At 37.2% G+C, this 16,778-nt stretch overlaps 1 protein-coding gene across 2 annotated transcripts in view; it reads left to right on the forward strand.

Moving 5' to 3' along the window:
- The window catches only part of LOC144968135 (synaptotagmin-6-like), a 173,379-nt gene that overhangs the window by 142,360 nt on the left and 14,241 nt on the right, over nt 1-16,778 (forward strand). For both annotated transcript variants that reach the window (XM_078906149.1, XM_078906148.1), the window contains one exon: nt 4,832-4,952. In XM_078906149.1, the coding sequence (XP_078762275.1) occupies nt 4,832-4,952 (121 nt within the window). The remainder of the gene's footprint in view (nt 1-4,831; nt 4,953-16,778) is intronic.

Raw genomic sequence — 16,778 nt, forward strand, 5'->3', positions numbered from 1 at the left:
ATAGAGATCATCCATCCTCACTCTTTTACATCTCGTAATGCTTCGAATCGACTTCTAAAATAGTTATACTACCATACGATTCATTATTAGTACTCTACTAAAGGACTGGTAGCATGCACACTTTCAGGGATTTTGGAACCGGAAGCGTAGAAGTTTCTGACGTCAAAAAAAATATTAAAATTAAAATTGAGCTTTATATAACGCAATATCCACTAAAAGCGCTTTACAAGTCACAGCTTGTTTTCCCCTATTCTAGGCTTGATTTAACTTTATTGAAATGGACAAAACTGTGCATTGATTTGAGAGCATTTTCAATTCATTTTGTTTAAATTTCAGTGCGTTCTTTGTTTTTCTGACAATGGGGTGGTTTTTCCGAGGGGTACATATTATATGCCGGTCTGACATCCGAACCCAATTACAGGCCTAGTTTAACATTGTTGTAAAGGACAATAATTTGCGTCGCTTTTTGAGAATTAAGTTTCTTCGTGCAAAGTCCAAAGTTTCATACGTTTTGTCAAGATAAATGGTCATTTTAATCGATTGATATTTGAAGGACGAGTTCTCTGGCTAAAATTCTAAATACCTGTTGTTATTATTCAGAGTACTTGGGTAAGAGTACCCCGCCCCTATTTCTACCATAACAGTTTCTATTGAGACATACTAATGATAATAGTAATAATGCAGCTATTTGTCTCCCTTTGTTCGCGTAATCCAGATTATCTCCTCTCACGTTGTCTTAAAATCAATCGTGTACTTGTAAACGCCTTATCTCCCTTTGAAGTAAACGTCCTATCTCCCTTTGCAGTATACCTCTTATCTCCCTTTGCTGTAGACTGTTTTTTCTTCATGACATGTTGTACACCCGTCCTATATCATCGTTTGTAACTTGATCATGTTCATCGTGTATATGTTAATAGATACATTCTTTTATTCGTTATAAAGGGAACACATTTTCGTTTAGTGTCTTTTTCAAAGGAAGACTGTAATTACTCAGGCGTCACCCGCAGTGCAGCTCTGCAAAGTGAGCTAGAGATAATGATAATGATGATAATAATAATAATAATAATAATAATAATAATAATAATAATAATAATAATAATATTAATAATAATAATAATAATAATAATAATGATGATGATGATGATAATGATGGATGATGATGATGATGATGATGATGATGATGATGATGATGATGATGATGATGATATAATAATAATGATAATAATAATAATAATAATATAATAATAATAATAATAATAATAATAATAATAATAATAATAATAATAATAATAATAATAATAATAATAATAATAATAATAATAATAATAATAACAGCAACAACAAAGATAGTAATTATTATATTATTTTGGAGTTTTTGCCAAGATGAGAGTCATTTAAATCGATCGATATTTGAAAGAGGAGTTTTAGGTCAAATTTTTAAATGTTATGTGTTTATCCAGAGTGCGGTAGAATAAGTGTTGTCTTTGTGAATGTACTTTAACATTAGCTTGAGGCTACTGTAACATTTCACATTGTTGACCATATGGGTCGATGTTTTTATAAAGGGATTATTCAAAAAATAGTTGTGACCTCCTTAGTATAACACGGGATAAAACCAACGTGCATTTATTTGAAGGTCTAATAACCCAATTTAATATGGGTTCATGGAAATCTTTAAAAATTATGCTAAATATTGTACATTACAACAATGTTAAACTAGGCCCATAATTGCGTTCGGATGTCAGACCTGCATATATTTACACGTTGGATAAAACACGTACTGGAAAAAAGCGCAACAACATTTTTTAATTTAAATGACAAAAAATGATGAGGTGATTTCCAAGACCTGGTAAGTTTTATCTTCATCCTTGAGAGAATGTAACACACGTCTCACAACAGTATTATGCTGGAGTCCACGAATCATATAAAAGGAACGAAATTGACGTCACTCGGGTTTTTATTATTGCTTATAGACAGACATCTTAATGATTAGTTTTCTCTGGAATACGTTGATCAGACTATACACGTTTAAGATTACGACATATTATTATATAGATTTGTGTGTTGGAAAGTTATATCCGGCTGTCGGATGTGGTGTGAGTATTGTTCATAAACGCACAACATCAAAATCGTGATGGGTTAAACACGTCTTTGCTTAGCCGTCATATCACTGCTTGATGACGTAACTGCACGATTAATCATTTCTGTTTTCAAACGAAGGGTACACAAACGTAATCGGTATTTCCCGAATAAGTTGACCCCATCCACTGTCGTACTCTGTTAAAAACGCATATTTAAAATTTTGGCCAGAAACCTCGTCCTTCAAATTAATATCGATCGATTAAAATGATCCCTTATCTTGGCCAAAAGCTCTCAAACCTGTGACTTCGCGAACTTCGAACTTCAAGAAGTCCCAGGTTTGAGAGCTTTTTGCCAAGATGAGGGGTCATTTTAATCGTTCGATATTTGAAGGAGGACAAGTTTTCTGGCCAAAATTTTAAATATGTCTTTTTTTTCATAGTTTGGCATTCCGTTGATTCGTACTCGACGACTAAGGTGTCAGGTGGTGGACTTAATAGAGTGACCACGCACTAGAAACACGTGACCTGGAGCACGCAATCCAAAACGGGTGCTCTCTTCAACAATGGAGGATGAATTATTAAGAATCCGTTTTCGTTTCCCGTCACGTGACATTTATTCTATTCTAAATGGGGTCAAGATGTTGGAGTCTATATTATTTGTTAAAATTCGCGAAGAAACAAGCTCTTCTCTCTTCTCTCTTTTCTCTCTCTCTCTCTCTCTCTCTCTCTCTCTCTCTCTCCTCTCTCTTTCTTTCTTTCTTTCTTTCTTTCTTTCTTTCTTTCTTTCTCTCTTTCTTTCTCTCTCTCTCTCTTTCTCTCTATCTATCTCTTTCTGTCTGTCTTTCTTTCTCTCTCTTTCTCTCTCTCTCTCTCTCTCTCTCTTCCTCTCTCTATCTTTCTCCATTTATCTTTCTCTCTTTCTCTCTCTCTCTCTCTTTCTTTCTCTCTTACTCACATTCTCTCACCGTACTCATGTGTAAAATGACTACCTGGCCGTCGACAGGGTTGTTCTGTCCGGGGGAAAAAATATAATTTCGCCCAACAGTCGGCATGTCTCGCCCTCCATGTGAGTGTTGCTGTGGTCAGGGACCCCTTGTAAAGCGCTGGACTGTCGGACAGTCATATAAACGAATGGGATGATTTTCCTATGGTTGGTCAATAGAGGGTTAACAACAATAGGCTTCAACAGTCATGACATCACTTCCCTCGTAATGTAGTATAGTAACTTAATAACTGGTTCTAAACTATCGGAACAATGGCGGACGCCCTTATATATGAAATAATTCTCCGACGAGCATAAAAGGGTATCCAGCCAGAGGAGAAAAAAATTATAAATCTGATCATGTTTTGACTTTTATACATTTTGATCACATGACATGTGAAAAAGTTCTAGCCAGCATGAAGAATAAAAAGTACCGAAATTCTTTGTTTAAAACCAAGCTGCTCGTTGTTGGGCGGACGTGACATCAGACTATTGAATCCAATTCCAAAAGTGCATTTCATTTCTTTCTGTTCTAGGACCTATTTACGTCAGTGCCTGTGAAGGACGGACACTTGAGCCCTAATTATATTTATTGCGTTCCTTCCAAAAGAGATTATTTTCAGAAACCGAATGAGACCAAAATCAAAAAGGGAGTTAGATTTTTTTTTCTTTTTATCTATTTCTCATATAATTTTCTTTTTTTAATTTTTAATTTCGAAGGTCAAAAGCCATTACGAAATAAGAGGACACTTGATTGTTAATTAAATCTTATTTTTCTCTATCTGCTGTCCGTCAAATTGCAAACTTGCCTGTACCCCGCTAGATCACACGCACACACACACACACACACACACACACAAACACACACACTTACAAACAAAAACACACATATTATACACTCACAAGAACACAGACAAATTACTTCATTTCTTTTCTTTTCTTGAAAATATTCTCTCCCATTCTATCTCTCTCCTCTCTCCCTCTCTCTCTCTCTCTCTCTCTCTCTCTCTCTCTCTCTCTTTCTCTCTCTCTCTTCCTCTCTTGTATATATATATAATATATAATATATATATATATATATATAAATATTTACACACACACCACACACACAAACACACATATATATATATATATATATATATATATATATATATATATATATATATATATATATATATGTATATATATATATATACCATCTGTACAACGTGAGTACTCCAGACAATTCCAAATCGCATTGTCATTACTCACATACCTCAGTCAATCCACGGTGGAGAGTGAATGTTCTACCACTGGTCGTGAGCTTTCATATGGCGTAATATCCACTAAATGTGCGGCTATGTGGTTTTGAGGTATGCTACTTGCCTTCGGACAGGAAGGTCTGTGGTTTGAGTCCCGCTCTGAACAGCGAATAAAGGAGTCGTTGGAAAATGCTCTTTACTCATATTCTCTCACCGTATTCAGGCATAAAATGAGTACCTGACCCCGTTAACAGCGTTGTCTCTTTCGAAAAAAAATAGGGTAACAGTCCTAACAGCCGCCATGTCTTGTCCTACATGTTATGTGTTGCTGTTCACAAGGGGGCCCCTTGTAAATTGCGCTGGGCACTTTTGTGGATATTACGCTATATAAAAGATCAAGTCCCTTTGGTTTTTGTTTTTGTACTTCACGAAGTCCCAGGTTTGAGAGTTTTTGCCAAGATTAGGGTCATTTGATGAATACGGCAGAGATTGTCTTGTACTGAATCCTTTGTTTTTAACTTCCCCAGGAAAAGGCTGATGTCGGCGAGGTGATGTTGTCTTTATGCTACCTCCCCACCGCTGGGCGACTCACGCTGACCGTAGTCAAAGCCAGGAACTTGAAGGCCATGGATATTACTGGTTATGCAGGTATGGATGTCTTCTCTGTCTGTATGTCCTTCCGTTAGTGTGTGTCTATGTGTCCGATCTGTCTGACTGTATGTCTGTCTGTCTGTCTGTCAGTCCGTCTGTCCGTCTGTATGTATGTCCGCCTGACCCATGTATCTGTCTATCAGTCTATCGCTCTATCTATCTGTCTATGTACTATCTATCTCTCTGGGTATCCCATCTGTCTGTCTGCTTGTCTGTCTATCTATCTGTCTGCCTGTCCTTATGACTGTCTGTCTGTCTGTATGTCCACGTGTCTGTCTATCTGTCTCTCGCTCTGTCTGTCTATCTATCCATAGTTTTGTGTGTTGGTCCGTTATACTTCCGGATGGCAATGTTGTGAGTTTCTTAGCCAAGCGCATACTATCTAAAAACGTTCAAGGTAACATTGTCTTATGTATTGGTACATTATATCCGGCTGACGAATGTTATGAGTCTTTTAAATAAACGCATATCATCAATATAATATGTTTTTATAATATGTGATTTGTGAGACGGGGTGAGAGAAGGTTCCTTGCCAGTTGGCACTCGTGTTTATAAAACAAGTTGAGAATATTGGTTGATCAAAAAGTCCGTTTATAATGATTATGTGTCACTCATCTTGTTTCTGAGCAGAACAAAACGATCTTGATGATTTGATCAAGATGATTTTTTTCACATAGTTAACTGGTATTGTTATGAAACTTTATAAGATTGATGGCTTCTTGGCTCGTAATATCTAATGAAAGACGCATGTCTTTGATCAAAGGAAGAGGACAGGGATGGCAGAGGAAATTGGGAGAAATTGAGGGAAGGAAGTAAAGATGTAAAATTGATTAAAAGAAGAAAAGAAAAAGAGGAAGTAAAAGAAGGATGATGATGATGAGGAGGAGGAGGAGGAGGAGGTGGAAGATGAGGAGGAGGGGGAGGAGGAGGTGGAGGGGGAAAAGGAGGTGGAGGGGGAGGAGGAGGTGGAGGGGGAGGAGAAGGAGGAGGAGGGGAAGAGGAGGAGGAAGGGAAGGATGGGGAGGAGGCGGAGGAGGTGGAGGCGGAGGAGGAAGAAGAGGGGAGGAGGAGGAGAAGGAAGAGGAGGGGAGGAGAGGAGGAGGAGGAGGAGGAGGAGGAGGAGATGATTAGCATAATAAAAGAAAAGAAGAGGAAGTAAAATTACGGCTATGTGGTCTTGTGGTATGTCACTCGCTTTCGGATCGGAAGGTCCTGGGTTCGAGCCTCGCTCGGCGCATTGTTTGGTCATTGGAAAAGGCTCTTTACTCACATTCTGTCACCACACTCAGGTGTAAACTGAGTACCTGGCCGTTAACAGCGTTGCCTCTGTCGGAAAAAAAAAAGATTTTACCGCCTAACAGGCGCCATGTCTCGTTCTACATGTTACCTTTTGCTATTGGTCAGGGGCCCTTTGTAAACCCCCTGAGCACGTTTAGAGGATATTGCACTATATAAAAGCTCAAGATTATTTTCTTGATGCTTTAAAAAAAAATCCTTGGTAGTGTGTATGTAACCAGTCCTTCGCGAAATGAAAAGGTTACGACATAAAGGTGGCATAACTATTTCTGTAGCAGGATCAATGGGTAGATTCTTAGGATTATAGGACGTAAAAGAGTGAGGATGGTTAATCTCCATTGACGACCAGCTTATATCTAGACTAGAAAATAAAATACCATTACTCTTAAACCGGAAAATCAATTACACAAGCAATGTATCCAGTCCAACTAAACAGTGGTTTGACACTTCCAATGAAATAGGAACCAGTTTTTGACACACTTTTCTTCCCCTATAACAAAGACCCGAGTGACGTCAATTTCGTTCCTTCTTTATTCGACTCATTAGTCCGAGATCCCGTGGCGTTTGGACATAGCCACAATGGAAATCCCCGCGGTGTAGAAATGAATGACCAGTGACCAGTCGGATAAACGGACAGGCCAATGCTCGAGTCACTTTTATGGAATAATTATTTGAGTCCACGTTATACAAGTTAATTAATTATTTGCAACGTCAAAAATGTCCCACGCCTAGGTCTCTCTCTCTCTCTCTCTCTCTCTCTCTCTCTCTCTCTCTCTCTCTCTCTAAATATATATATATATATATATATATATATATATATATATATATATATATATATATATATATATCTCCCTCTCTCTCTCTCTATCTATATATCTCTATATCTCTCTCTTTTTCTGTACCTCTCTCTCTATCTCTCTCTTTCTTTATTTCTTTCTTTCCTTCTCACTCTCACTCTCTCCCTCTTTCTCTCCCTCTCTCTCTCTCTCTCTCTCTCTCCCTCTCTCTCTATCTCACACTTTATCTCACACTCTCTATATCTCTCTTTTTATATCTTTCTATATATCTCACTCACTATCTCACCCTCTCTCTCTCTCCCCCCCCCCTCTCTCTCTCTCTCTCTCTCTCTCTCTCTCTCTCCACCTTCTTCTTCGTCTTCCTCTTCTTCCTGGTTAAGGCAGCTAGCGCCATCATGTTGACCATCAATGCTGCTCTGTGGTATACATTAAGTAGACGGATATGATCTTTCTGAAGGATTTCACTTCTAGAAGTCCCAGGTTTGAGACTTTTGACGAGGTGAGGGCATGGCTTACTCTACTCAGGCCTGACCAACGTGCGGCAGTAGACAAAATGTGGAGGCGAAAACAGGTTTATCTTAACAGTTGGGTTTTTAATGGTAAACAATGCAGTTATCTAATAAAATCATTAATATACTCATTTAGGCACTGAATGAGTACTATAAGCCATTTAAAAAGCCAGAAATATTATTACTGAGAAAAAAATAATAAAAAGAATTTGAATACAAGATTTATCTCTATGATAGCTTTAAAATCTTTTGTTTTGGCTCCTTGTCAGATGGCATGTTGGACAACTTGCAGTAATTGTTAAGCAATATGTTGCTCAATATGTTACAGTGGTGCTCTTTAATTTGAAAATCAAACATTTCCGAAATTTTATACAAAGTATTACTTAAAGAATTTCGACACACGTTGTTTGCAATAGACTGAAAAATAATGTAGGAAAAAATTGTCCACTGACAGGTTAAATCATTTGCCTTCTTCAAACCCCATCTGTCTAAATTTGATGTATAAGATCCAAACAGCATTTTAATTAAATAGGATGGACCACCAAAAGGTGAAACTAACATAAACCCTAAAACTGTTGTTGCAAGTTCTTCTGGCTTATTAACAGATTTTCCGAACAGTTTTCCTCCATGATATGTTAGGAGAGGTTTAACATAGACTTCATCTATCAATAAAATATATTTCTTTTGCTGTTCCTCTAAGGAAGAAAAGACACTTGTTAAAAAAGTTAAATCGCTGGTATTGTTTACTTTAGATGATATTCTGTTTAGGGTGGTTTGGCTTGGTAAACCAAAATCCTCACGAAGACGATTATATAAAGATCGGGAAGTAGCTAAATATTCAAAAGCTCGTACCATGATATCAGGTGAATATTTCACATTTTTTACTGCAACTGTATTCAAAGTTGAACATTGTTCTAACAAAACAGACTTTTTGTGATTCAGTTCCAAAGAATTTAGATAATCTAAAGAAGCCTCAAGTTGCGACCATCGTGCGACTTTTGTAATCCTGTTTCTTGAAAGCGGTGTTATTGATGTTTTTACTCCTGCGTGATATCCATCGAAGCTTTGATCAGGGTTGATTTTTAACATAAACCTTGGAATGCCAGAAGAATGCAAGTAACCTGTTGATTGTATGAATAAACAATTGTTGCTTACAAAAGAATTAATCTCGCAAGGAAATTGTCGACCAGCTATAGAATAGCACAAAGTATCAAAGTCTACAACATCTTGTTGAATAAATTCATTCAATTCATCTGGTTGATGACAACGTTTCGCTGAGCTTGACTTTGTAGTTGTTCTAGGAAGTGGTGGTGGTGTTGATACTAAACTTCTTGGAATGTTATCAAAAATAGAAGGAGGGTCTTTTGGTCTTAATCTTCCTTTGACTGAAATTGTTTCAAACCCTTCAGGAAAATGTTTGATGCAAACAACAGTGTTTGATGTGTTAGGGATATTGAGTATGATATTGTCACAGGGTATTGCTTTCATCCACCTTTCACGTTCTTCTAAATTTTTAGGAAGTCTAAAAACAGTAATTTTATCTGTTGATTTATAATTTGAATGGCAACCCGTAACACAACATTTTCTCCCCATGTTTAGTCTAGACCTGTATTATAATTATATAGACCTAATGCAGACGAAGGCAACTTATATTCTAAGCTTAGAAGTCTCTTTACTTTCACTTTGAGTCAGTCAGAGAAGAGTAAGCGAACAGAGTTAGACTAGACTAGCAATCTCGATTATAAAGTTAATTCAATTTAAAAAGCAGGTAAAATAATAAACAAATAGAGTTATACTTGCATACGATATGAGGAAAAGTAATCCAAAGTGAAATAACACAAAATTAGACACAACAGTAATTTAAAAGTGACACCGATAGGAGGCTGCCATTTTGTTCAAAGAGAGAGGGAATGGGGATACCCCTCTCATGCGCATAATGAACGGTGCCCCCGTTTCGAGCCGAAATAAGTCCCGGCAACCCTTGTACGCAGAATCCCTGACTACGGACAGAGCTGCACATACGAGATGGAAGTCGGTTTGGACGAATTCAATCCCTCGTGGGGGCGGGGACCTACACTCCTCTAAGCTTGGTGAGAAGTTGCCAGGCTTTGATACCAGTAAGAGGAGACACTGGGTAGCTGCGAATCGGCTTCGGTCGAGGAGCTGCCTAACGGCCGGTGCGTTACATCAGTGGGGTCTAACTTCCTGTCCTTTATGTCCACGCTGTGGACAAGAACCCGAAACGGCAGAGCATCTAGTCGAAAGGTGTGTTGTGACGATGCTACCAGGCGGGTTCGCGACGGTGCACGAATGCGGACCGGACTTTGCTGATTGGGTCGATCGTCATAACATAATAGTGTGAACCATAAGAAGCTGCTGCCATTTTGTTTGCAGCAGTAAACATGCTGTTCTCTTTTCCTCCTCCGATAAGACTTATACAAGAAAAAACAATAATAAAATTTAAAATATTTATCTAATATTAATTCCAGTACATCTCGCAATTGAAAAAACACAATATAATGATTGTGGTGTTAAATATAATTTTCCCTCTTTCTTTAAAAGCTAATCCAAATTTATGGCTGTTACTTTTTACTCCCTCCTTTAATGGGTTGGCATTCTCGCCTCCACATTTTTAACTGCCTGCATAACAGGGTTGCCAGTTTGGCATTTTAAATGCCAGATTCCAAAAATCTGGCATTTTTGAAAACCGTTTGGCATTAGAAAAATCATTTGGCATTTGGCATTTTCATTTGGCATTTTCTTTTCTTGTATATTATACTTCAAATGACACCTTTTCTCAACCGTGGTGTAGTGGTTTAGCACTCCACTTAGTAGTCAGTAGGTAAAAAATTACCCCAACAGGAAATTTAGTATAATTCAAAAAAAAAAAAAAAAAGAAAAGAAAAGAAAACACGCAAGCCACCAGGATATGATAGTAAATTGTCTATCAAAAGTGAGTAGTTTTCTTAGTGGGGATGGGAGTCAACAGACTTTGGCATTTTTTGGAGTGTTTTGGCATTTTTTGAGTCTTCCACTGGCATTTTGTTGAAAAATAATCTGGCAACCCTGCTGCATAATCGGGAGGCCTGAGTAGAGTAAGCCATGGGTGAGGGTCATTTTATAGCAATGACTATCCCGCACAAATCTTTGGGCCTCTTTTTCGCTCATGAAGTGCCCAAATTCGCGACAAAATATGGGACGAAGCCGTTCCGTACATGCTATTTAAAAAAATTAATTAGGAAGCTGTTTATCGATGAATAAGACTGAAAGTTGGCACACAGTTAGAAAAGAGGTCATTTTAGATTATGTCAAGCGACAAAACTCGTACGATTACCAGAAGACCGTTAAAAATATATTTTTACTTGGAGTACAATATTTCTAAAACTACAAAGAGGAGAGATTTTGTCGCTCATAAGGTTATATATGCACATTTCTTCTATTTATATTTCAAATTTCATTGAATTATGATAAGTACTTTTCCCGTATTCTCACAAAACATCAACCCAATTAGCATTTCAATGAGTGAAAATATGGAGACTGCCATTTTGCTCCACCATCGCGCGACACGAAAATGACGTGAGCGAGGCAAGGCTGCCAGGTGGCAAGACTTTAACCTGACCAAATTCGACTTCAAAAGTGGCTAAATAGAAAATCATATGGCTTTCACTATTAAGACTGGCCCACTTAAAATGAACTAAATTTTAACAAACAGAAAATTGAATAGACTAGGATAAATGTCAATGAGACAAAAATAGATGAATAAAATTTAATAAAAGAAGCAAAATTATATATTTGGCCACACACGTGGCCATCTGGCAACTTGTTCGCGGTGACTGACGACACAAATCCTCGCGCGCTTTTTTTTAAAAATTAAGGCATTGTTTCATTGTTATGTCATAGGGATGTAGATTAACTCATTCTCTCTCTCTCTCTCTCTCTCTCTCTCTCTCTCTCTCTCTCTCTCTCTCTCTCTCTCTCTCTCTCTCTCTCTCTCAAATAAATACTAGAAAAAACATAAGCCATGGTCTCACGGGACTGATTGATTTAGCAGGCATTTTTCGTTTGATTTGTATGTGTTGTAGACAAAAATACACTTCGGAAAAGTTCCAAATGATCAATATCATGTATATTTTAAAACAAAATTATAGTTGACCCTAGCCATACAGCTCTAAAACTATACAAGTTAGAACTTCTCTGATGTCTTGATCATATTTTCTGATAATTTTGCCATAAAATTGCCAAGTTTTAATATCTTATTCCACGTATTAACCGAGATACAGTCACAAACCAGAATAAAACGCAGAAAAAGCGTCCCATAGTTTCCGTATTTTTTTCTCTTTGTGAGTCATTCAAATAAATGACATCTTTGAAACTGCATAACTTTGTTATATATTAATGGATTTCCAAAATTCAAAAAGAGTTTTACTCAGTGGAGATAGGGCTTTGATTTCAGAGTAGTATTTCCTACAAAAAATGAAAACAAAAATTTTCATAGTCATTGCTACATTTTAATCGATGGATTAAAGGGATTTTACTACTGTCCTACATGTTGAGTGTTACTTGACAAGAGACCTCTTGTAAATAGCTTTAAGCGTGTTACATGATATTGCCCAATATAATATCTCGTTTAAAAAAAAAAAGAAAAATACTTGTTTTGTTTGCATAAATGTTTTGAAATCTCTAATATTAAAAAAAAATAAAAAATACCTTTATTCATCCCTCAGGGGAAGTATGTCTTTGGGGTTCTATTCCAAGGTAAGACTTGAATGACCCAGGCGTCAGCCGCAGTGCAGCGCCGCTAATCGAGCTAGGGCGAGGTGACTTGATATTCATTTGACACCTGGGTGTTGTGAGAAAATGTGAGTTAAACAAACAAAAATAGAGATCATTTATATAGAGCAATATCCATCAAACGTGCTCAATGGGTCCCTACCCAACAGCAACACGTAACATTAAAACGAGACATGACGCCAGCTTGGCAATATTACATTTTTTCCGACAGAGACAACGCTGCTAACAGCCAGGTACTCATTTTACACCTGAGCACGGTGAGTAAATGTGAGTAAAGAGCCTTTTCTAATGTCTCAACTATGCGCCGAGCGAGGCTCGAATCCAGGACCTTCGATCCTAAAGTTAGTGTCATTCCACAAGACCACATAGCCGCACGAATAAAGAGGCCTTTGAACAGCACAAAACAGGACTCAAACAAGGGGCCTACAGTTTAAGAGACAAATGTGATACTACACTACTACAAAGCTGCACAAATCCGATTACTGATCACGTGATGATCGTGATTAATTAGGGAGCAGGCACTGGTGTAATATTACAACATCACTAATATAAGATTACATCAAGCATCAATATAATAAAATGTGGTTTTGATTTATTCTCGGAGTGGAGAGAGAGAGAGAGAGAGAGAGAGAGAGAGAGAGAGAGAGAGAGAGAGAGGGAGAGAGGAGGGGGGGGGGGGTTAGGTGGCCAAATGTTTAAGGCATGGCACTGTGGCCCTGAAGGTCCCAGGTTCGACCCCCCTCCCTTATACACGTACAAATTCAATTTAGTAGCCATAAGGATAATCTATTTCAATTTACAAAACTTTTATATATATATATATATATATATATATATATATATATAATATATATATATATATATATATATATATATATATATGTCCTTCTTGGACAGGTAATTATTTTACGCCCGAGTGCCTTGAGAGAATGTGAGTAAAGAACCTTTTCCAAGGACTCAACTGAACTATGCGCCGATCCGAAAGCGAGTGTCGTACACAAACCCACGACATAGCCGCACCCTACTCATATTCATAGCTATAAACGCAGTTGTCGGCCCCTAGTTCATCTCAACATAATACCGTTTTGTGACGATGGGACACTAATGGAGAATCTCCCAAACCCAGATGTACGGATTAGCAGGTACTAAAGGCAAACCGAACGCAATTGGATGATGTCACGCCGCCCGGCAACGGCGGCCATCTTGGTTCTAAACAAAGAAAATCATTACTTTTTATTCTTCATGCTGGCTAGAACTTTTCATAATATTATGCTTTGTGATCAAAATGTGTAAAAGTCAAAACATGATCAAATTTATGTTTTTTTCCCTCTGGATACGCTTTTATGCTCGCCGGAGAAATATTTCATACGGGCGTCCGCCATTGTTCCGATAGTTTAGAGCCAGTGTTACTAAGTTACCATGCGTCATTAGGAAGGAAGTGACGTTATGACTGTTGAAGAGTATCATAGGCCTGATTTAACATTAATTAATGATAAATTGAGCTTTTATATAGCGCAATATCCACTAAACGTGCTCAATGCGCTTTACTAGGGGTCCACAGCAATATTTAACATGTAGGACGGGACATGACGCCTGTTAGGCGATATTACAAATTTTTTTTCGGACAGAGACAACGCTGTTAGCGGCTAAGTGCTCATTTTACATCTGAGTACGGTGAGAGAATGTGAGTAAAGAGTCTTTTCCAAGGACTCAACTATACGCCAAGCGAGGCTCGAACCCAGGACCATACGATCCGAAAGCGAGTGTCATAACACTAGACCACATAGCCGCACGATAATATTTTATGTCATTTTGAGAATATTTCCATTACAACAATGAGACCAAAACAATTTGGGTAATCGGACCTGAAAATAAGTACACGTCGTCCAAAACCAATGCAATTTATTTTCCGTTTCATTAATAATTGATCTCCTATTATAACTAACTATATAACGGTACTACGAAAAATACAAACACGTTATTAAAATTTTGGCCAGAAAACTCGTCCTTCATGTATCGATACATTAAAATGACGCGATTCTAGTCAAAAACGCGCAATCCTGGGATTTTACTTTAAGTCCCAGGTTTGAGAGTTTTTGACACGACTGGGGTCGTTTTAATCCATCGATATTTAAAGGCAAAGTTTTCTGGCCAAATATTTTAAAGACTTGTATTTTTTTTTTAATTTTCAGAATATGGCATTAAAATAATATGATGCCAATGGCAATCAGATTAAATGAGGTCTAAGTCTATTAGAGTTTATGTAACGGATAGATGTAATAACGGGGTTGATGACCCTTTGATGGCCCAGAATGGGTGAGACAGAGAGTAAACCGACGTGTACTTTTTTGCAGGTCTGATAAGCCAAATTGTATTGGGCTCGTTGTTGTTATCGAAATACTATCAAACCAATGTACGCACGCGCGGAAATAGAGAGAGAGAGAGAGAGTGAGAGAGAGAGAGAGAGAGAGAGAGAGAGGGAGAGAGAGAGAGGGGGGAGAGAGAAGGGGGGGGGGAGGAAGAGAGAGAGAGAGAGAGGAAGAGAGAGAGAGAGAGGTGAGGGAAAAGGAAGAGAGAGAGAGAGAGAGAGGTGAGGGAAAAGGAAGAGAGAGAGAGAGAGAGCGAGATAGAGAGAGAGAGGGAAAGAGAGATAGGGAGAGAGAAATGTAGACATACACAGAGTGAGAGAGCTAGAGAGAGAGAGAGACACACACACATAGTGAGAGAGGTCAGATAGATAGATATATAGAGAGACAGAGAGAGAGAAATAGAGTGAGAGAAAGAGAGGGAGATCAGGGAGTGAGAGAGAGAGAAATGAAAGAGAAAGAGAAAGGGAGAGAAAGAATGAGAGAGATAGAAAAAGAGAGATAGTGAGAGAGAGAAAGAGAGAGATTGAGAGAGAGAGAAAAAAAAAGAGAGATCGTGAGAGAGAGAGAGATAGTGAGAGAGAGAAAAAAAGAGAGATAGTGAGAGAGAAAGAGAGAGAGAGTGAGAGAGAAAGAGAGAGAGAAAAAAAGAGTGAGAGAGACGTAGACAGATTGAGAGAGAAAGAGAGAGCCACACAGAGTGAGTGAGAGAGATAGAGAGAGACACACGCAAACACGAGCGAGGTAGATAGGTTGATTGAGAAAGAGAGAGAGAGAGAGAGAGAGAGAGAGAGAGAGAGAGAGAGAGAGAGAGAGAGAGAGAGAGAGAGATTTATCTAACAGTAAAACGACTGATTCATTACTAAATACCTTTAGAAAGTAATCTGATCTTTATCTAAAGCTCCTTAACTGCCTTCATTTGTGAGACTAGTACAAGGCGAAAAATGACGAGATTCAATCAACACGTCCGTTGTAAATCGATCTAAAATGTTCACACATCCACTCCTATGTTTTTAGTATGTGTAAACTCTCTTTCTCTCAACATAAGATCATAATATGTTTGATCAATTGTAAATGTAACTGTTATTATTATTATTATTATTATTATTATTATTATTATTATTATTATTATTATTATTATTATTATTATTATTATTATTATTATTATTATTATTATTATTATTATTATTATATTATTATTATTATTATTATTTTATTTTTATTATTATTATTATTATTATTATTTTATTATTATATTATTATTATTATTATTATTATTATTATTATTATTATATTATTATTATTATTATTATTATTATTATTATTATTATTATTATTATTATTATTATGATGATTATTATTGTTATTTTTATTATTATTACTGGTATCGATGATAATACGGATATGCTGACCTTGGGGACAGCGTGGCTCAGCCGTACGGTCTTTGCTTCGTACCCGAAAGGCATCGAGTTCGATCACCCGTCGCTGCGCTCTGTGGCCTTGAGCAAGTCACCTTGGCCTAGCTCAATTTGCGGCGCTGCACTGCGGCTGACGACTGGGTTATTCCCGTCTTCCCTTGGAATAGACCCTAGAGACAAGTTTCCCCGTTGGGATGAAATTAAAAAAAGGAAAGGAAAGGAAGATTGCAATAGTAGCATTTATTCTTCTGTAAAAAAAAAAACCAAACAAACAAACCAAAAAACAAAACAAAAACAAACAAAAAGGAACACCCCCCCCCCCAATAAAATAAAAATTACCCAAAAAACCCAAACAAGTACGACTGACCTAAACTTCTAGAGCGACTATCCGAAGACTGCACGAACTTACAAAAGAAAATCGAGGAACTCCAATGGAGAAAAACAAAAAAAAAAAAAAAAAAAAAACAAAAAAAAAAAAAAAATAAAAAAAATAAAACAAGAATAGAAAAAAAAAAACACTTTTTATATATGAAAGTTCAAGTTTTGTATTATATCGGTAATATCTATTAAAAATTTTTTTTCTCCAGCCTTCAAATTAAATGTTTTACTGTAGACACCAGGAAGTCAATATAGACAGACGGATGTA

The sequence above is a fragment of the Berghia stephanieae genome, chromosome 3 (assembly GCF_034508935.2).
Source record: "Berghia stephanieae isolate SIO BIC M18660-M18661 chromosome 3, UCSD_Bste_1.3, whole genome shotgun sequence".
NCBI lineage: Eukaryota > Metazoa > Mollusca > Gastropoda > Nudibranchia > Aeolidiidae > Berghia > Berghia stephanieae.